General features: G+C 54.7%; 4 protein-coding genes across 4 annotated transcripts; 3 read left to right on the plus strand and 1 right to left on the minus strand.

Annotated features, from left to right (window-relative positions):
• Positions 1-3921: 3921 nt before the first annotated feature.
• Positions 3922-8533, plus strand: CkaCkLH20_04479 (NADPH oxidase regulator; the record flags this gene model as incomplete). The annotated part of the gene is made up of 6 exons (XM_038887198.1): positions 3922-3957; positions 6719-6868; positions 6921-7256; positions 7303-7464; positions 7540-8428; positions 8478-8533. The coding sequence occupies 6 exons, from the start codon at positions 3922-3924 to the stop codon at positions 8531-8533; spliced, it is 1629 nt and encodes a 542-aa protein (XP_038747364.1).
• Positions 8534-9568: 1035 nt separating this feature from the next.
• On the minus strand, positions 9569-11714 carry CkaCkLH20_04480 (glutamyl-tRNA synthetase; the record flags this gene model as incomplete). The annotated part of the gene is made up of 5 exons (XM_038887199.1): positions 9569-10351; positions 10419-10691; positions 10780-11172; positions 11229-11339; positions 11397-11714. The coding sequence occupies 5 exons, from the start codon at positions 11712-11714 to the stop codon at positions 9569-9571; spliced, it is 1878 nt and encodes a 625-aa protein (XP_038747365.1).
• A 1273-nt stretch (positions 11715-12987) lies between these two features.
• Positions 12988-14480, plus strand: CkaCkLH20_04481 (DnaJ domain-containing protein; the record flags this gene model as incomplete). Its single annotated transcript, XM_038887200.1, has 4 exons — positions 12988-13045; positions 13112-13170; positions 13250-14341; positions 14394-14480. The coding sequence occupies 4 exons, from the start codon at positions 12988-12990 to the stop codon at positions 14478-14480; spliced, it is 1296 nt and encodes a 431-aa protein (XP_038747366.1).
• Positions 14481-15406: 926 nt separating this feature from the next.
• Positions 15407-16138, plus strand: CkaCkLH20_04482 (60s ribosomal protein l32; the record flags this gene model as incomplete). Its single annotated transcript, XM_038887201.1, has 4 exons — positions 15407-15446; positions 15577-15701; positions 15843-15964; positions 16030-16138. The coding sequence occupies 4 exons, from the start codon at positions 15407-15409 to the stop codon at positions 16136-16138; spliced, it is 396 nt and encodes a 131-aa protein (XP_038747367.1).
• Between the last annotated feature and the right edge of the window lie 3858 nt (positions 16139-19996).

Below are 19996 nucleotides of genomic sequence, written 5' to 3' on the forward strand. Positions count from 1 at the left end.
CACACAAGACGTCAGGGGTCTTGGACTTGTGTGGTGTGAGAAATGCAAAGAACCACACCACGGGTGGATTCGACAGTGAGGCTGAGTTTCTGGAGACCTTGGCATCCTGTCGACAGAGGCAGATGCTGTACGGAGTAGGTTCAAGAGACTGTTCGGGCTTGGACGACTCGCGGCTACCGTGACGGTCGACTCTGGTTTGCCGACCCTGACGCAGCTTAACAGGGCGCTGGAGTCTGGGGTCTCGGTAAGGTTGTTGGCACCGTCCGTTCTCTCTGGCCCCATCGACTTAACCTTGGTGTGCCAAGCTTTCCAAGGCCTGTCTCAGCCAGATTTTTCTGCCGAGTTCTTGATCGTCTCCGAGTGGTGGGACGGCGGGGAAAGGCTAGGGCAGTGCGACTTTGAATCTTTGCCCAAGGACTCCAGATACTGCGAAAAAGGCCCGCTTCAGGGCAGGAAAGCAGGCAGAGAAGACGTGGCTCCAGCGTCGGCTTTGATGCAGATCATGTTAGAAGAAACACTGATGACGGTTCCGGGAGATTCCCCCCACCGATCGAAGACCGGAAGGAGGCGGAGCGCGAGTGACAGGTGGTAGATGAGACGAATACGCGTGTGTGGTCGGACAGGGACGACAGGGACCAGAGGCGCTACCTTAATTCTCTGGATCGCAAGGGGGTCGGAGCTGGCTTGCCGTGAAGAGGCCCACCGAGGGAGTGAACGCAGACAGAGCGGGGTGCCTAGTAGGAGTCGAGGCTGATACGTGTGGGCGAGGGCGTGAATATCGACGTGGTTATGAACGATAGGCGGCACTTTTGATGTAAGCAGCAAAGGAGTCGATGTGTGGAGAGCAAGGCCGAGTTTGAAACCAAGCTTGGTTGATATGGGATGCGGGAGGTCTGGGAGCACAGGTTAGCTAAGGCGGCCGTATGAATGAGGTAATGCGCATTGCCTCTGGGGAAGAGGAGGGTGTTCATGACCACATGTCATGGCACAGGTGACAGAACCCTAAGCATCCAAAGTGGCATTTGGGCGCCTTTGCGCAGAACTGTGCCCAAGGCTGTGATGTGGTGTAAACTTGTTTTGGCGAAAGCGATTCAGAAAACAGCGGTTTCGGTAGCAGTCGAGTCAGCAGCCTGTGGTTTGTTTGACGATGGAAGATTTCAGCCGGTCCCCGGTTGTGATTTGCAATGCGGGTAGCGGACCGTTGAGGTTCAACGCAGTTCAGTCCAGTGCAGTTCGCATTGAGGGAGGAAAGCACCAGCAACGGCGAGATCGCCGCGTCACGGGTGGATTCATCCGTTCGAAGGGATGCCCAGACTTGTGACACTCGAAGGAGAGCGTGAGATGGTAGAGGAAAAGGGAGATCAGGAACGGAGCGTCGTAGTGCTGCTGTCTGCGATGCGTGTTCCCGTCTGTGTGGTCTTGGTAAGGTGGTATGGTGTAGGTAAGGTAGGTAGGGTTCTGATCGGTCGAGACATCCGTAGTGATGACTGAGGGAGACATGCGGTGCTGCTGCAAGGCATGCGGCTGGATACCATTGCCCCTCGACGTCGACCTCGACCGGATGCTGCGTGGTAAAACATGGCAAGTTCGTTGGCTTGACGTCTGGTTCATGCGGCGGAGTGGTTGTTGGTCTGGGCAGAGACGTTGGAAGTAGCTCTTGCGCAGAATCTGGGTGACGAGAGACTTTGACCCCACTACCGCTAGCGTTACAGCGGAAGCTGCCTTCCCAGGCTAAGGCGTCAATGGGGGCCAAAAGAGCGTGGCTACCCTGTAAACGGGACGTCAGCGGAGACCCCAGCACGGGACTTCCAAAACAGCCTGAAGGAGAAGCGAGTTTCGTAGGCTTTTTGAGACCCTCGACGACAGGGATAATTAGAGTTAGGTAGCGGCTGTCTCTTTTGCCCACTCGGGGTAGAGCATATCGAAGCCCAGATGCTAGGGCGATATAAGCGTTTTTTTAAAGGAAAAAGGGGAAGAAGCAATAGTGGTAATAAGGTAGACGAGGCTAAGGGAAGGGAATGTTCGGGACTGTAAGAGCTTGTCTTGTCTTGTTTGCCCCTGATATCGCCAACGATCCGCGAATAAGCTATTGTCTGTTGGTTCCGAAGGGTGGCAGCAGGGACGGGACGGGATTATGGAACGTTGGAAGGAGCTTCTCTGAACTTTCCCCCGCTTAGGTAATCTGAGAGGCACGGTGAAGAATCCAATGCAAGTCATTGATTGCTCCTTCTTTCCTTGTTTGCTTGTCCAGTTCTTTCGGTAGGCGGGACCAGCCTCAGGCTCGTGCCGGTCTGCCTCAGTCCCCTGTTGACCTTACATCATTCCCTTCCCGATGCGGAAAAGAAGGCAGAGATTTTCTTCTTTTTTTCCACGCTTCCGTGCTGTTCTTCTGAATGCTACGCAATAATCTGAATCTTTCCAGGGGATACGGAATCGAGGAAAGAGCATTGTCATCGTCAGAAACAGGGAGCTGGGATGAAAGTAACTCAATAAGCTGTGGCTGAGCTTCTTTCCAAGCCAAGACATCTGACCAGATCCTGGTCCTTGCTGGTTGGTGCTCTCAGCTCTCTCTCTCCCTTACCACGCCCCTCAACACTGGAACTGGAACTCGTCGATATCATCGACCCTATCCGAATTGTCTTACGGCTTAACCACAATTTCGGCTTCAGCCAAGTCTTGTCAGCACTTGTGCTCCCGACACACAAGCATAACCTCCGAATTCGATGGCCTCCGCTAAATGGGCTGGACCGCAACGGACCCGCTGCAGATAAGCTTGCCCAACTTCTGACAAAGACTGGACGACATGCCCTGCACCGGAACCGACGCCACAAGGGGGGACGGCGAGGAATCTGTCAACTCCTTGGCGGCGGCCTCTTCTAGTACTACACTTTACACTACGGATATCTTCTAGCCATTGGATGTGCGCGAGTAAGGCGACTACATGCCTCCTCCGGTCCAACCCCGCGATCGAGACGGATATCTGCGCCAGTCGCACCACGATGGCCTCATGACACGGCCGAATCAACCGAGCACCATCTCACCTCATCTCCTTCATCTCCTGCATATTCCGTCTTCGTGGGACGTTCGACTTTGAACGGCCGAATGCCCCAAATGCAGGAACGTTGGTTGGGGCAGGACAGCCTGCCGAATCTGTGCCGCAGAGGCGCTGACGTTGGGCGGGTCCTTATGTGACGAGCCCTCGGTTTCCTCGCAGATCATTGTACGCCAACGACACCACACCATCTCCCTACCCCGCGGTAGCCACTGCAGATGCCAGCCATCGACATGGCGTCGTTGCCCTGTGCCCAGATGTACGACACCGAGCCTCCTTCATCGTCAAATCGTGACACTTTCGGCGCACCTGAGCCCATCATCTCGCCAGAACGCCAATCCGATAAAGCTGAGCCTGGCGTCCATGGTGAGGCACATCACCCGCAGTCTGGGGAATGGATAACCTTGCCGCGAAGGCCCGGACGACTCGGCCTGTCCAACTGTCACCGCCTTCGGATATCTAAACACCTCACCGCCGACGCGACCGAAGTGACAGTTGACCGGGACAACCCAATCACCAAATGTCTCCAAGCGCTTAACTTCTCCCATCTGCTGCAGTCTGCGAGCACGGCACTCTCGGTGATGCTATTTTAAAAGCTCCGGCAACGTCACTCGCCAATCCGCTGGGTTGGGAATGCGGGCCATTCAGTTGAATCGAGTATGGATGGCGGTCTGCAAGCACTTACACCTCATCCTGGGAACAAAAAGCAAAATAGCCCGCAGCGACAACTGACGAGATGGGACGGGAGGGCCTGCAGTCACAGTTGCAGTTGCAGCATCATCCAGCACCGGCAGTGTCCCCACGCTTCAACACTCCAGCCACGAGCAAGATTACAAGCTGCCAGCTGCATCTTATCATCATCAACCATCATGATCACCATCACCACCGGCGCAAAGCTAAAAAGTGTGATCAAGGTGGCGTTACGCAGTAGTCTCTCGCGTACGCGCCCTTGGCTCTAGGCGCTGGTGGCTTCCGACGTCGACCTGGGTCCAAGTCCCGTGTTCCTAGCGGCCAATCAGGCAAGCCTGGCAATCGCTGGAACGCTTCGTGCATGGGAACCGACAGGCCCTGATTCGCAGTGGTTGCAAGATGCCTGCGACACCCGACAATAGTGCATTGCCGTTAAGAGTCTGCTGCGTCTTACCCGGCTGAGAGGCACACGGCTGGCACAGGATAGGAAAGGTCGACAGCGGTCGTCCCTGATGGGTCAGGAGAATGGGAGTCGGAGACAGCCAGTCCCCTGGTTCGGCCACCGCAAGATGCGCGATCTGACCCGCCCCGCCCTGACATGGACTGCGACTCTTCTGGCGAGCCCATCACTCCAATGTGAAGGTGCCCAGGCGCCTCTCACACACCCCCGGGACGCACGTCGGATGGGATGCCCAGACAGACCAGGGGGGAGCACCCCTAGTGTAGGCCACAGGGGAGAGAGATGTGCAAGAGAGGCACAGAGGCCTCGAGGGAATCCCAACGTTCGATGTCGAGCACATCCACAACCCAGCATCTGGCGACGAGATATGCAAAGTGGTTCGATTTCGAGAGAAAACAGTTGATTCTGTCCCTCGATTTAGACAAGTTTGTTTCCCTTGCCGGACGAGCTACCATGTCGAATGCCAAAAGAAGGATCTGCGCGGTAACTTATAGTGGCTAAGACGACATCTTGGGTAAAGTCGACAGACGACACCGATATGTTCTCTCTCTCTGCGTATTTCAGCAGACGATCTTCTACCGTCCCGAGGCAGATCCAATCCTGTCATGGCACAGAGAGATCGGTTGCACAACTCGGTCTCTTCCAAACAAGTATCAAGAGGGCGTGTGAAAGTGGTTCAGACACACCCCCTTTCTCATCCACCGCACCGCCCAAGCCACTTGTTCCGGGCTATTCGCTCCAAGCACCCCCTTCGACTCGATAGCAAGAAACCACCCCTTGGATGCCCCTGCAACTCGCAACTGGACGAGCACCGCCGGAGCACAGGCATCCTAAGCGTTTCCTGACTGAACAATCCAGTGTGAATATCAATCACTTGTGAGCGGTCTTGCATGATATACACCCAGACTCGCGGCCCACAACCCGACCAGTCAAGTCCCCCTTGGTCCCTCGCAATCGACTCTATTTTCTCTACCCTACCCTCCTTTCTAATCCGTAGGCGCTGGCTTTTTTCGTCCTGCATCCATTCATTCCCATTCTTTTGCCCAAGGCCCAGCTGCAAGTCTGGCCATTCCATCACCTTTCGTTGATATCCCATCACACACAACTGGGACGAAAGAGTTGGGGAAATTCGATATCACAAGACCACCAAGCCCAAACCGACCACCGAGCCTGTCTTTTCCAAGTCTTGCGACCCGCAACAAGCTTCCATAGTCGAACGACCGTCCGAGGTTCGACTCTAATTAACGCACGATACAATCCGAGAGAAGGGGGCACACGCCGAACAACGCAAGAGGCAAAAGCTAGTGTGGACAGTCTGGGGATCTGCTCACTCACTAATCCTCTTACTCACACACTCTTCACACACATTCTCTATTCTCGTCTCGTCACAGGCGGGCAGAAGACCACACTTACAGAAGAATTAAGGACGGACTGAACTGGCCTTCGGACCCCCCCTTTTAGCGCAGTTGTCCGACTTACATACATATCCCTCCCACCACCCGTAAAGGGCCATCCCATCCTCCCCGACAACTTAATCCGTCCTTCGACGCACAACGTACACAAACCCGAAACAACTGTCCTACTTTTGGCATCTGCTTCTGCTGGCCAGGAAAGAAAAAGCAGCAGCAGTAGCAACTCTAAAATAGAGACAGACGCACGTCGAGGCACACAGCTCACATCACACCTCACGGCAGACGCACCTCACCCTCGCCTGCACTTGCTCCAGCTAGTAAGCTGCACGCTGAACCTGCAGCAACCCGGCTCATTCCAAAGGCACCAGGCACCGTTGGGAAAAGCGAAAACCCTCTTTCTTGCGTTGCGTCCAACTGCGTATCGCATCGGCGTTTCTTGCAGAAACTTTCGGCACCGTCAAAACTGAGGAGGGAACAGCAGTTTATCGATCGCTGGTATACCCGCCACGCGCCAAGATCTTCAGCTCCTACTCTTCTTGGCCCTTTTCCGGTACCACATTACCGCACCAGGTCAGGTCCGCATTCACATTGGATTGCAGCTGCAGCCCATTTTACAGGTTGAAGCGGGGATACGACACGACCTGGACACTCCAACCGTCATTTCAGTGGCGCCGAGCACACCGCACGGTCACCACCGGCTGCCCAGCCCGCGCTGTTAATCCCATCCATCCCTAAATAGCCCTGGGACCCTCTCTAGCCGCCCGCGGCCACACGTCGCTGTTCTTCTGGCCCGGTTTGGATTGCTCTTTGGCTTTTCTTTCTCGCAAGTCCGCAGTTCCCCACGATACCCTCTGCGCGAAAACAACTCCCGCCCCTTTTCTTCTGCGAGCAGTAGCAGCGACAGTCTGCCTGCGCAAATTAACAGCATCTCGATTTCCGGGTTTCTGCCCATTTCCATAATTCACATTCGGCCACAATGTCGTTGAAACAAGTAAGCCGTACTTCCCCTCGATGGAGCCCAACCACCCGCGATGCGAAGACCCGACGATCATTGAGGGGGGCCCTCAGCGCACGGAGCAGATGACTGACCAGATCTCCCTCTAGGAAATAGAGACGTGGGTGTCGGCCCTGGGCCGCTACGATAACAACGAGTTCGATGAGGCCCTCAAGGACTTTGAGAAGATTTCCGACACATCAAAAATTCTCTTCAACATGGGTGTCATTCACGCTACGTTAGGAGAGCATGAGAAGGCTGTGCGTGATCCCCGAGCCTACCTCCGAGCACCATGAACTGACCCAAAACCAGGTTGAGTGCTACCAGCGCGCAATCAGATTAGATCAGTACCTCGCTGTCGCCTACTTCCAACAGGGCGTCTCAAATTTCCTGCTCGGCGATTTCGAAGAGGCATTGGCCAACTTCAACGATACCCTGCTCTACCTCAGAGGAAACACCATGATTGACTACGCCCAACTGGGCCTGCTCTTCAAGCTCTACTCCTGCGAAGTCCTCTTCAACCGCGGTCTTTGCTACATTTACCTGCAACAAAAGGATGCCGGTCTGCAAGATCTGTCCTACGCCGTGAAGGAGAAGGTCGTCGAGGATCACAACGTCATTGACGAGGCCATTCGTGAGGAGGCAGAGGTATGGACCTGAGTCAAACCCTTGTGATCAAGGCTAACCACCGCAGGGTTACACCGTCTTTTCGATCCCCGTCGGTGTCGTGTACCGACCGAACGAGGCCAAGGTTCGCAACCTCAAGACAAAGGACTACCTCGGAAAGGCACGGCTGGTCGCCGCCTCCGATCGCGCGAACGCCTTCACAGGCTTTGCCGGGTCCGAGATCAAGAATGTAGGCAGATCGATTCCCAAATCAATCAGCTTTTATGGGAATCCATTTGCTAATCAGAGACTTCTTGGTTTACAGGCCGGCAAGAACGATAACAAGGACGACAGGCCCGCTGACAACATCTCCTTCGCCGCCACAAACCTCGTCAAGCCCGGCTTGGCGTCTAGAAGACAACAATCCGAGCCGCCCAACGGCCGCGGCGTCTTCCCGCCCACACCTCCGCCTGACCAGGTCGAGGCCAACGCCGGCGGTGGCATGACCCGTGGACAGTCTGTTCGCAATGGCCCCAAGCCAATGCTTGCAAAGCTCAACATCGACAACGCGAGATCAAATGACCGATACCAAAAGACGAGCAGCCCACAGAACGATCGTCGGGCGCCGCCGTCCATGAGATCCGAGTCTCGTTCCGCCACTCCCAGCAGGGGCTACTCGAGACGCGACCAGCAGATGCGCGGTCGTCCCGTCGACGAAGAGGCCGAGGACGCCTACCCTGATGAGTTGTACGACATGTACCAAGGTGGCGGCGGAGGTGGCAGCACGAGAACCAGCCGGCAGACGTCCCGCCGTGTGCCCCAAAGGTACATGGAGGACGAGGATGACGGTTCTGATTACGGCTCCTTCGATGAGGGCGACTTCGAGATGGTGTCCAACCGACGTCCCGGCACAAATTCCATGTCTTCTCGCGGCGGCTCAAGACGGCCAGAGATTCGCAAGATTCGTGTCAAGGTCCATGCCGAGGATGTCAGATACATTATGGTCGGTGCGGCGGTCGAATTCCCCGATTTCATCGACCGTATCCGTGAGAAGTTCGGCCTTCGTAGGCGATTCAAGATCAAGATCCGCGACGAGGACATGCCTAATGGCGACATGATCACCATGGGCGATCAAGATGACCTCGACATGGCCATCATGACTGCGAAGAGTCAGGCGAGGAAGGCAAGGCAGGACATTGGCAAGATGGAGGTGAGTCAATCTGCGTGCTCAATGACAGGACAATCGACTAACATACTTCACAGATCTGGGTTCAGGAAATTTAGACGAATTATACCCCCCAAGCCACATGACGACTTGATGACCAACGTTTTGCTCGCCCTGAGCCTCTGCAACCTTTTTTCCTTCTTCACTTAGTTACCCCCTCTATATATTACCATCTTTGATTGCATTTTACGGAGAGGGGATTGCGGTTGTAGACAAGGGCGTACAAAACGGTACCGTGGACGAAATGAACCACTTTTTTGAAACACGAAAATGAAGCCGAAGTTTGATTTGAGAAAGTGAGAGAGCGAGAGAGAGCCACACAGAGCTGGCTCGATGGCACACCCCGACGGCCGCGAACGACACGATCATAGCGTTGCATTGTTTTAGAAAACGGATCAGCCTACTACGGAGGAGTGGCGGCCGGGTTTCTTTTGGTTCATGGTGACGAAGAACCGGGTTTGACGTGGCGGGATTTTATTTTTCTTCTCTACTATCTATCATCCCCCCGCTAGGAACTCTCCTTGTTCTATATAATCTCTCAGACAACCATTTTCCTCAATCATTATGAGCTGGTTTCGGAGGCCCGCATATCAATCTAATGCATCCACCAACTTGCGTCTACTGCTTCCCACACGTAAATGTTTCTACTGCCTTGAATGTGTGCTGTACAACTAGCACGAGGTTGATCGTCGCATGAGGTAATAATAGTTCGAGGTTTTATCAAACTGAATGAGATCAGAGATGAGGTAGTCACCGTATGGGTGCTAACCCAGCTCAGACCACAGTTTGTCTGCCGAAGACATCTACGCCAATTTAAGGAAAAGAACCATGACAGGTCTCTGGTTACTCGGGTAGATTCCCTTGCCAAACTCGGCTGCTTCAGGCTTTTGATTTTTGGAGTAGCTTGAACCTACACCATATCCAACAGAACACACATCTATCGGTACAGAGCAGAATGTCTACTTTTCATACTTCTATTCCTTTCCACGTGTCACATGGTATCGTACAAGACAATAGTACATCTGAAGCCAAGCCTCACCTGGACGTAACAGACAAGCGCAAATCGGTCTTGGCCGTCAAACCACAAGCCCCGAAATCCCGTATACGCCGCTCCTTCCCCCCCGCCACCTTACGCACAGCACATCTCGAACCGCGCGAGGGTCTCGCTCTTGCCCAGCACCGCAAGCTGCAACTTGGCAGGCTTAGACCCGCGATCGGCATCGCCAGTCAACACCATCCGCAGCAGCTCGTACGCCGCCTTCGCGCCCCCCGTCGTCTTGTTGACCCCTTCCCTGCCCCTGACCAGGGCCGTCTCATCGAGCCGGGCGCCGAACTCGTTGATCACCTCCTGCAGCCGCGCCGCGCCCCACTCGCTCTCCGGGACGGCCTCGAAGGCCGCCTTCAGCTCGCGGACCAGCTCGCCCAGGGGCCGGCTCGTGCCGTCCTCCGCCTCCGCCGGCTGCAGGGACGCGCGGGAGCGGGTGAAGGTGTGCCGCGCGTAGGCCATGGCGCTGGGGCGGAAGAAGAGCGAGGGGTGCTCGTAGACCAGGGCCTGCGGGTCGACGGGGGCGTTCTTGGCCATGGTGGTGCGGAGGATGCGCATGATCTGGTTTTCCGACGCGGCGCGGTCGCGGGGGTCGAGGGCCGGGTCGAGGCGGGAGAAGTCCGGGACGGAGATGGCGTAGCGGCTGTTGGTGGGGGAGACGAGGCGCTCTTCCGCGCCGGAAGATACGAGGTCCGATATGCGGGCGAGGAGGGCCCTGGTCGGGGGGATGATGGACTGGCGGAGCAGACGTTCTTCGCCTGCGGAGGGGTTCTCGATGGTGAGGAGCTTGGTGAGATGTTTGCCCTGGAAGAGCGTGAGTTTTTCGGGGTTGGTTTTGATGTTGCCCTTTGTGAAGCGGAGGGAGAACTGTGAGGGTTTCGGATCAGCATCGTACATTCACGAGAGAATGAGAGACACTCAGTCAGTCAGTTACCTTCTCGGCGAGGTCTTTCGTGGTGTAGAACACCTCCCCGTGCTTCTTGACGTCCTTCTCGTGCATGCTCCAGCCGAGGAGGGCGAGCCAGTTGTTCAGGGCGGAGGGGAGGATGCCCTTGTCGCGGTAGGAGGAGATGTCGATGTCGTGGTTGCGCTTGCTCAGCTTCTCGCCGTTCTGGGCGCAGAGGAGGCCCGCGTGGGCGAAGGTCGGGGGTTCCCAGCCCAGGGCCTCGTAGAGGGCGATGTGTTTCGGCGTCGAGATGAGCCATTCCTGTGACGTACATGTTAGCTTCTTCCTCCTCCCTCCTCCTCGCTTACTTCAAACTAAGTAGAACCAAAAGCGGGGGCTGGGAACTCACGGCGCCGCGGATGACGTGCGTGATCTCCATCAGGTGGTCGTCGACGACGTTGGCGAAGTGGTAGGTCGGGTACCCGTCGCTCTTGAAGAGGATGAAGTCGTCCTCGGGCTCGTTCTTCTGGTAGTTCCCGTAGACGGCGTCGACGAAGGAGGGGCGGAGGCGGCCGGCGCCGGCGCGGAAGCGGACGACGTGCGGCTCGCCGGCCGCGCCGCGGCGCTCGGCCTCGGGGACGGGGACGTCGCGGCAGGTCCCCGGGTAGTGGGCGGTGCCGCCGGCGTCGAGGGATTGCTGCTTGTGGCGTTCCAGGTCGTGGGACGTGCAGAAGCAGCGGTACGCGTGGCCGCTTTCGAGGAGCTGGGTGAGGTATTTTTGGTAGAGGTGTAGACGTTTGGACTGTGGTTGAGGTCAGATGAGTGGGCTTGTGTGTGAGTGAGGTTCTGAAGACGTACCTGAACATAAGGCCCGAAGCGGCCGCCGACGTCTGGGCCTTCATCCCAGCTTAGGTCTGCCCATTTCAGGTCGGATAGGAGGCGTGGTACGGCGTCTTGGACGATACGAGTCTGTCCGTAGTTGTCAGGATCCTGCGCCGAACGGTGAAAGGGCATTCCGTGACTTACTCGATCCGTATCCTCGACGCGGATGATGAACTGGCCGCCCGTCGCCCGCGCGAGGAGCCAGTTATACAGCGCCGTCCGGAGGGATCCGAGATGGAGATATCCGGTCGGTGAGGGCGCGAAGCGCGTCCTCGCCGGCTTGTCGGGCAGCTCACGCAGCTTGTTGCCCAGGGTCGGGAGCTTCTTCCTCAGGGCCTCGAAACCTCTGGGCTCGGCGGTGGAGGAGTGCCACCGCGGGGAGCCGGCGCGGCATTTTTGGCATGTGTAAAGCTGGCGCTGCAGCAGAGACCTGGTATGTGGTCTCAGTGATATTGTTGTCATTTTGTATACATGAGGGTGCGCCCTGGATGAGAGGCGCTTTGTGTCATTGATGAATGAGCTGATATGGGTGAAATTTGACGATGAGCTTCAGCCACGTGTGGCGCAGCAGCATATATGGATGGACGGGACTGATGGATGGATGCACCTACGAATTGGACCTGAGGCCCGCGCTATCATGATTCTCAACATTAACATGCACTAACACCTCGGGTCCTATGTCCTATGAACTTCAGCTATTCAACATAATCCCGAAATAGAAAAATGCAGTCGATTGATGTTCCACTTGAACCAATCCACACCAAACGTCCTCGAACACCTTGAGTTTGCACTCAGCTTTCAGATGACACTGGTCAGGTGTGTCTCACTCTGATCAGAAGAAAGCCATGATGAATCTGTGCGCGCCACGCGAGCCAAGGTTTCGACAACTCTTCTGGCACTCACCGAGCTCTCTCATCCGTCTTTTCCCCCTCTCGGTAGCCTCGGAGCCTTGTTGAGACGACGACTTCGGTTGCCTGTGAAAGTCGAGATTACGCTGCACAGATCCGTCTCGTCAGCGGGCCTCCGAAATATGCGAAACTCGGTCTTTTGGCCCGGCTACAGTTGCCTCGCAGTTGTACGGTTGCCTGTGGGTTTCGAGGCTCTAGCAGAACTCTGCCGTTACATTCGTCCTTTGCATCGTTTTCAACACCGGTATTGTGATTCGTCGGTTGGCAAACCGCATGAAAAGAGTGGCTGGGATGAGGTGCTCTCCTTTGGAATTCGGACACCGCCTTCTGCGATGGATAGTTGCTGGAGAAATAGATAAGGTTCTCGGTCTAGGTCCTTCTATGACTATGACATTACACCCAACATTAACATAGGGGATGGGGGAAGAGAGACATGTGTGAAATAGTTTATCAAATATCCAAGTCTTGTCTTTGGATGGATCAAAGTGGTGTACTAAAGACTGAGATCCAATAGCTATTCTTTTGACAACCCAGGTTCTGGGCATGCAAGCAAGTCATCTTACTGACGGGTCCCATGCACTAACAGCGGCTTACCTGATAGATCTGCCGTGCACTCAGGCTGCAAGCAACGCGGGCTGTACAGCGCCCCGTAAGGCACTGGATGTACCCCGCCAAACCATCAGCGGGCAGCAGGTACATTCCAACAAATATTTTCAGGTCTACTCCACATCCCACCTTTTCACATCTCCAAACCAAACCGCAGAAAGGTTGACATCTCGAGCGAAACTTTTCTTTTTGCCGAGTAAACCTTGCTACAGTAATCCATCATGGACAGTGGTGGACCGAGTGCCGGCCCTGACGCCGGGGAAGAGATCGATCTCTACGGTAAGTAGATGTCTATGGAGCCCGGTACCTTTGTTTGTGGTGGATCACATCTGACGCATTTTCCAGAGTTGCTCGGGATCGATAAGGATGCGTCCCAAGACCAGATTAAGAAGGCATACCGCAAGGTTCGTGATCATTCCCTCAGCCCCAACAGCGCAAGCCTCAATTGCGAAGCCCAATGCTGACTTGTCCCCCTCCCTTTAGGCTGCCCTTCAACATCACCCCGACAAAGTCCCTGAGGAACGCAGAGAAGAATCCGAAGCCAAGTTCAAGGCTGTCAGCCAGGCCTACGACATCCTCAAGGATGAGGAGAAGCGCCATCTCTATGATACCCACGGCATGGCCGCCTTCGACCCGTCGCGAGGCGCCGGCGGCCCAGGCGGCGTCGAGGTCGACCTGAACGATATCCTGTCACAAATGTTCGGCTTCGGCATGGGCGGTCCTGGTGGCCCTGGCGGACCCGGCGGCCCTAGAAGGCCTCGTCGCGGTCCCGACGAGGACCAGCCGTACAAGGTCACACTGGAGGAGCTCTACAAGGGCAAGACTGTCAAGTTCTCCGCCAACAAACAGGTTCTCTGCGGCACCTGCAAAGGATCCGGTGCCAAGCCCAACGTCAAGCCCCAGCAGTGCGAGAAGTGCCGAGGCGCCGGTATGGCTGAGGCTTTCCGCCAGATCGGTCCCGGCATGGTGCGCAAAGAGACGGTCATCTGTGACCGCTGTGAGGGTTCCGGCAACTTCTGCAAGGAGAAGGACCGCTGCAAGAAGTGCAAGGGCAAGCGCACAACGTCCGAGACGAAGGTGCTCGAGATCTACATCCCCAGAGGATCTCAGAACGGCGAAAGGATCGTGCTGGAGGGAGAGGCCGACCAGGCCCCCGACCAAACGCCGGGAGACATCGTTTTCCACCTGCAGCAGGAGGAGCACGACGAGTTCACCCGCATCGGCGACGACCTGTCGGCAGAGCTCAAGGTCTCTCTGGCCGAGGCTCTGGGTGGTTTCTCCCGGACCGTGCTTACGCATCTTGACGGCCGCGGCATTCACCTCGAGCGCGAGCGTGGCAAGATCCTCCGTCCTGGCGACATCTTGAAGGTCCCTGGAGAGGGTATGCCTCACAAGCGCGGCGACACCAAGGGTGACCTGTACCTGATCGTCGACGTCGTCTTCCCCGAGGACGGCTGGTTGAAGGATGACAAGGAATACGAGACTCTGAACAAGCTCCTCCCGCCCCCTCCTCCTGAAATCAAGGCAGATGAGGTCGACGAGGTCGAGTACGAGGAAGTTGAGAGCTTGGAAGAGGTAAGCTTGAATAACCCGTCGAGACGCATACCGTGCTAACAAAAGTCTGCAGATGGGTGGAGCGGGCGGCCCCGGATTCGGAGGCGAGTGGGAGGACGACGACGAAGAGGATGGCCAACCTCAGTGCCAGCCTCAGTAAGGAACGAATAGAGAGACTTTAGAGGACACAGGCTTGGGCACGACGCCCTGCAACTCATGACAGACATGATGACAACCCGGGACGGAAAGGGCGATACGAAGCATAGACACGGATTGGAGAGGAGTTTTGTAGCTTGTCAGCTTGGGCATCATCCCCCTCATGAATGAACGGCGACCCACGGATCACGGGTGCCATGTCGCTTCTCAACCTTGATGGCATCTATTTGTGACGACTCGGGAGTGCTGGTAACCCGAGAAAAAAAATGCGGTCAGACGGTCCACTCTGGCCTAGAACCACTGGGAGGAGGGAGCCTGGCTGTATGTGCGTCTTGCGCTATGTGTTTACCAACCAACAAGTCCCATTTAGTCCAGTGGTTAGGATATTCCGCTTTCAGTCCAACCGATAAGCGCCGGAAAGACCCGAGTTCGAACCTCGGAGTGGGAACTTCTATTTTTGCAGTTTCTGCTTTTGCTCTTTTTGTTCAATGATGCTGTTTCTGGATGAGATGAACTCCCTCTCTTTTTTTTGTCTGGGCTGATTGACCTTCGGTGAGTTTTTGGCGGGGTCGAGGTGAGCCGCCTCAGTGGGGTAGAATACATGCTCGTTTGATTGGTCGCATTCATGCCCCCTTGCACCCCGAATTGCAGGCGAGAAAAAACGGGAGGAGCACATCCCACGTGACCCGCCCGAAAAAATCCAAAAATTCGAGCCCTAACGTCGAAATAGCCCCCCAGTCCAGACTGCCAACTCTGGTCACACCCAAGTTTTTGCAGCTCTCGAAGTTCTTGACGACGAACCACCCCCCGACTAACCACAGCCAGGAACAACCGTCAAGGTGAGATCTGAACTGCTCCCCGTCGTCGTCAATCGAATTGTCGTCGTCATCATCGTCGATTTTGTAATACTGACATTTTTTCCTCGTCAAGATGGCCGCCGCAAAGAAGCACGTCCCTATCGTGAAGAAGCGTATGTCCTTCCTCCTCAACGCAAACCACCACCACCCACACGACCCCGCGCGCCGATAAACCCTTCCCCAGCGACGATTAAACGAGAAAACCTTTGGAATGGAACGAGACGATTGACGGATTTTGTACAGGCACGAAGCTCTTCAACCGCCACCAGAGCGACCGCTTTATGCGCGTTGACCGATCATGGCGCAAGCCCAAGGGTATTGACAACCGTGTTCGCCGTCGCTTCCGCGGCAACATGACGATGCCCTCGGTACGTTCTAACATCCTTCCCGAGCCGGAGAAGAAGTAGTTTCAAGAGGAGGAAATCACGTCGGAATGGGCTGCTACTTCGATGGAGAGGGGCTCTTCGAGATTGGGCAAATCGCTGACACGGGACTTTTTCGCACTCCAGATCGGTTTCGGCTCCAACAAGAAGACCAAGTACATGATGCCCTCCGGCCACAAGGCCTTCCTCGTCAGCAACGTCAACGACGTCAACCTCCTGCTGATGCACAACCGCACCTACGCCGCCGAGTGCGTATACCCCGACGAGACCGATTCCCCCTTTCCCAACGTCACATTCTAACAAACATGAACAGGATCGCCCACAACGTCTCCTCGAGAAAGCGCATCGACATCATCGCCCGCGCCAAGCAGCTCGGCGTCAAGGTCACCAACCCCAAGGCCAAGGTCACCACCGAGGTCTAAATCAGGACCTTTCTCGCGTGTGTGTATGCGGTCGTCGCGGTCGGTACTTTCTGTGGAACAAACAACAATCATTGCGGGTGTGGGGGCGTGGGCGACGAATGGGGCTTGGTTCTTCCGCCACGGTTACTTTGCGTTGTGCTCTCACTATCCATCACCTCTCCCCGAGGGATAACGGGGGGGTGATGAACCAAAAATCATGCATCGGAATAAAACGGTTTCTCACTGCGATGATTCAGGAGGGCTGCTGCGGGCCTGGCATGGCATCTGACAACACGAAATTCGGTATTGTCCCGTTGTGCTAGGAATGAATACCAAAGAAAAAAAAAACGCAGCAAATTTCAACGACTTGATGCTCTCAGGCGTGCTTGTGTCCCCCCTTGTTTTGGTCAAGCCTCGGGGACGGCGGTGGACATTTTTCGTGGTTATTTTGATACTGGCGTTAGATGGCATGGAAAACAAGATTCTTACGCTCAATTCGAAATGTCACCGCCTCCCCGGTTGGCTGTTCCATGGACTCGTTTGGCTAGAACTTACCGTCTCGTGAAAGATTCATCTCCAGCCTAGTTGCCGTGCCTGACGTGTATCTGCCAATGTCCCTGAGCAGCTAGCTGACAATAGTCCTCGAACCCAGCAGAACGATGACGATCTCGCTGTTTAATGGCGTCCAGCACAGTCTCCGTCTGCTTGCTCCTCGCGTGTAGATGTGAGTTTTGCTTTTTTTCTACAAGCAAGCAGGCTGGCTGGCTGGCTGTTGGATCGTCAACCATTCATGCGCGGTCACATTTTTTATAAATATTCTAACATGTGAGGTTTGCGATACCAAAACTCTCTAATCACGATGTTGGCTGTACACTGACTCAAAGTTCTTTCGGAGACCATGCCGCCTTAGTTGTCGCGAAATGTTTCCAGAGACCCAGCTTCTTACTAGGTAAGATTCCCCTTTTTGAACCATTCATTCACTTTGCGTCACTGGAAGCTGCTCGTACGTTCTGGTATCTGTGGTATTCATTATTCTCTACCTAGTTAGGTAGTCCATCGTCCTCCCCAGTATCATGGCGACCTTTTTCCAGGGCCGCCGTAGTCGTAAATCCCAGAAAGGACAGAACAGGTCATAGGAAACGCTCGCTCTCCCAAACCCGAATCGCGCAAAAGTAAACTCCGGTATCCATGATCTTCGTCAAAAGGTATTCATCCTTCAACTTCATCCTTCAACTTCATCCGCAGCGAATCGAAGGTAGTAGCTGGTCGGATAGGTAGGTAGGTCGCCGCCCGCGGCACACGTCTGCACGTGGGTCGTCCGTTGGTCGACATGAGTGAGGCGGGAAGCGATTCAGTGGACCGACACCTTCACACCGTGTCTGCGACGTCTCTACCTGAAGCAGGTAAAGCGGCCGAGACGGAAGCGCCAGGGACCGCGGCGGACGCCGTGGCGGTCTGCGTGGATGTTGGTGCCGAAGTTGCGGCCGCCGATGGGCTTGGAGTAGAAGAAGGGCATGTTGGTTGGTTGGTTTGTTGGTTGGTTTGTGAGGTAGGTTGTTGAGGAAGGTTTCTGCGGAAGATGTTAGTCCAAGCTCCCGAAGAAAACTCAAGATGAACCTTACTGTTTTTACGTAGAAGTGCTCGATTTTTAGGTGAAAAGGCTCGTTGGCTTTGGAGGTTGCGTTGTGTATGTAGACTTGGCTACGGAGTTGAAGAGAAGCCAATATGGGTGAATTATATACCTCCGCTGCGGAGCGTGTGACGAACGAGGGAGCCAACTCGTACCCGGGAAAAGGAAAGAACCAGCGGTAAATGACCACCACAACCAGCTCGCTTGCGGCCTTGATTGTGGTGGCACAGCGAACTCTCCCTCCCCTGGAAACCTGGTGGTGGTGGTATTGCCAAGAGCCGTTGATTGAGAGGTGACGTAGCGTGGCTGAGCTGGTGTGGCTGGGGCGCCATGACGCGAAGGTGGGTCGGGGTCCAGAGATCACAGCGAATGAGAGACCTCGCAGTTCTCAGATGATCGGTCGGGGCTGTGAGGTGTTCTGGACCATCCGTGGCGGCGGGAGGGTCCAGTGGACGGAGGGGTCAGGCGCGGTTCTGACTGGAGGGTATTGGTTTGGTGTTGAGGGATCAGGAGTTAAGGTTAGTCGGACGTCTCCTGTCACTGACGTTGCCCTCCGCCTATCGAGAGTTCTACGGGCTTCCAGATTTCCGATTGGTTGTCTTCTTTTAGTGGCTTCGGTTGGTTTTACTGGTCATTTTATCTCTGGGAACCTGAAGGATTCAGAGTAACTCGGTTTCGAAAGGATTCGATGGTTGAGGATGCAATCACGGTGTCAAACCCCGGACCGGTCGTATCTACATGCACTCTCCTGCTCTATCAAGTCATCAATTCGTCGGATATGTATCTCGGGCGATGTTTCATCGCATGGTGAGCAAAGTCCCGGTCATGTCTCCGGTACGGAAATCGTACCATCAATCCCACCCAGCGCTCAGAGATAGAATTCTTGATGGCAAAAACTCATGTTCTACGAAATAAGGCAGTATTTTTTTTTTTTTTAACGTCGCTTCTCTAGGAAATTTGGAAACCTTGTACCATTAACTTACATCAGAAGGAGGTAGAAGATGTCCCCAAGTCCACAGCTAAACTAGCCAACATCGTCAGTAGGCAGTGACTAACCTGTCCCATAAGCAACCCAACTACCTTAGCGGGTGGTGACAGCGATCATACACTGCCGCCTAAGTTGAACCGCGGCTTTCGTCAGTAGATTTTTGCGTGTAATCTGACTTTGTATGGTAATCAAATCCATTAGAAAAGGTTTCAGACCTCAAACTTGAGTTCAAGATTTCGCAATACGTGAAGAAACTAATGCGCGTTTGTTGTCGGCTGTTTGAGAATTTTGGGCCCTTATGGTTGTTAATCCTGCCCCAAACTTAGGCACACTTATGAGTAATCTGAACAACAATAAAATTGACGTGGGCTGAGGTTGGACAGAGAAGGTTGTGGTTGTGGTTGTGGTGGGATCCCCATCCTCGATGGATCCTCTACGACTCCATTATCGTGGGGCATCATAGGGCTCATTCCCGCCTCTGTCACACAACAACACCAGAACAATCTGTTCGGTCGGTTAGCTCAGTTGGTTAGAGCGTGGTACTAATATGTCATCAGACATGTTCAGTAATGCCAAGGCCGAGAGTTCAAGCCTCTCACTGATCATTAATTTTTGCTCTCTTCATCCAGGTAGCCGTGGTGGATGGAGTGTTGACTTTTTGCGTTACCCGAGTGCTTACCAACCTTATTGGCATGCCTTGGGAGCTGTATTACAAATTCCATACCGAGTTGATGGAAACTAACCTCATGTGACGGAGATTGCTGGAAAGCTCGCTCTTCGCCCGCTTCTTTGGCCTCGGGTTCGGGGTGTGACTTAGGGGAATACAATAAGCAGACAAGAAACGGTGTGCGAGCGAACTCGGGTTCATAGACTAGACTTCCGATATCATAATCTATGTTGTCATTTCTGAGCAGTATCCATCAAAGTATAACAGTCGTAGGGTCAAGCAATACGAGCACTTCGATGTTGTGTGGCCAACGAAACTTCAAGCGGACCGCCACCCTCCGGGAGTCCTCCGGGGGTCCTCCGGGGCCTCCGGCGGCCGCTGCGCGGGCTTAGTAACCGCGTCCTATACCTACCTAATAGAGGCTCTTACCCTAGAATTTATGCTGTTAAAGTGGCAAGAGATAACTAAAGAAAGGCGCGATCCAGCCTCTCAGCTAATTGCGGTTGAGTATTTAGGGGGTACCCTGGTCTAGCGCTATACTAGCGTGGGTTTTTTGCCCATAAACTTAAGCAAAGCTCCTTCCTCTATTTATTG

Source organism: Colletotrichum karsti, assembly GCF_011947395.1.
Source record: "Colletotrichum karsti strain CkLH20 chromosome Unknown Scaffold12, whole genome shotgun sequence".
Lineage (NCBI taxonomy): Eukaryota > Fungi > Ascomycota > Sordariomycetes > Glomerellales > Glomerellaceae > Colletotrichum > Colletotrichum karsti.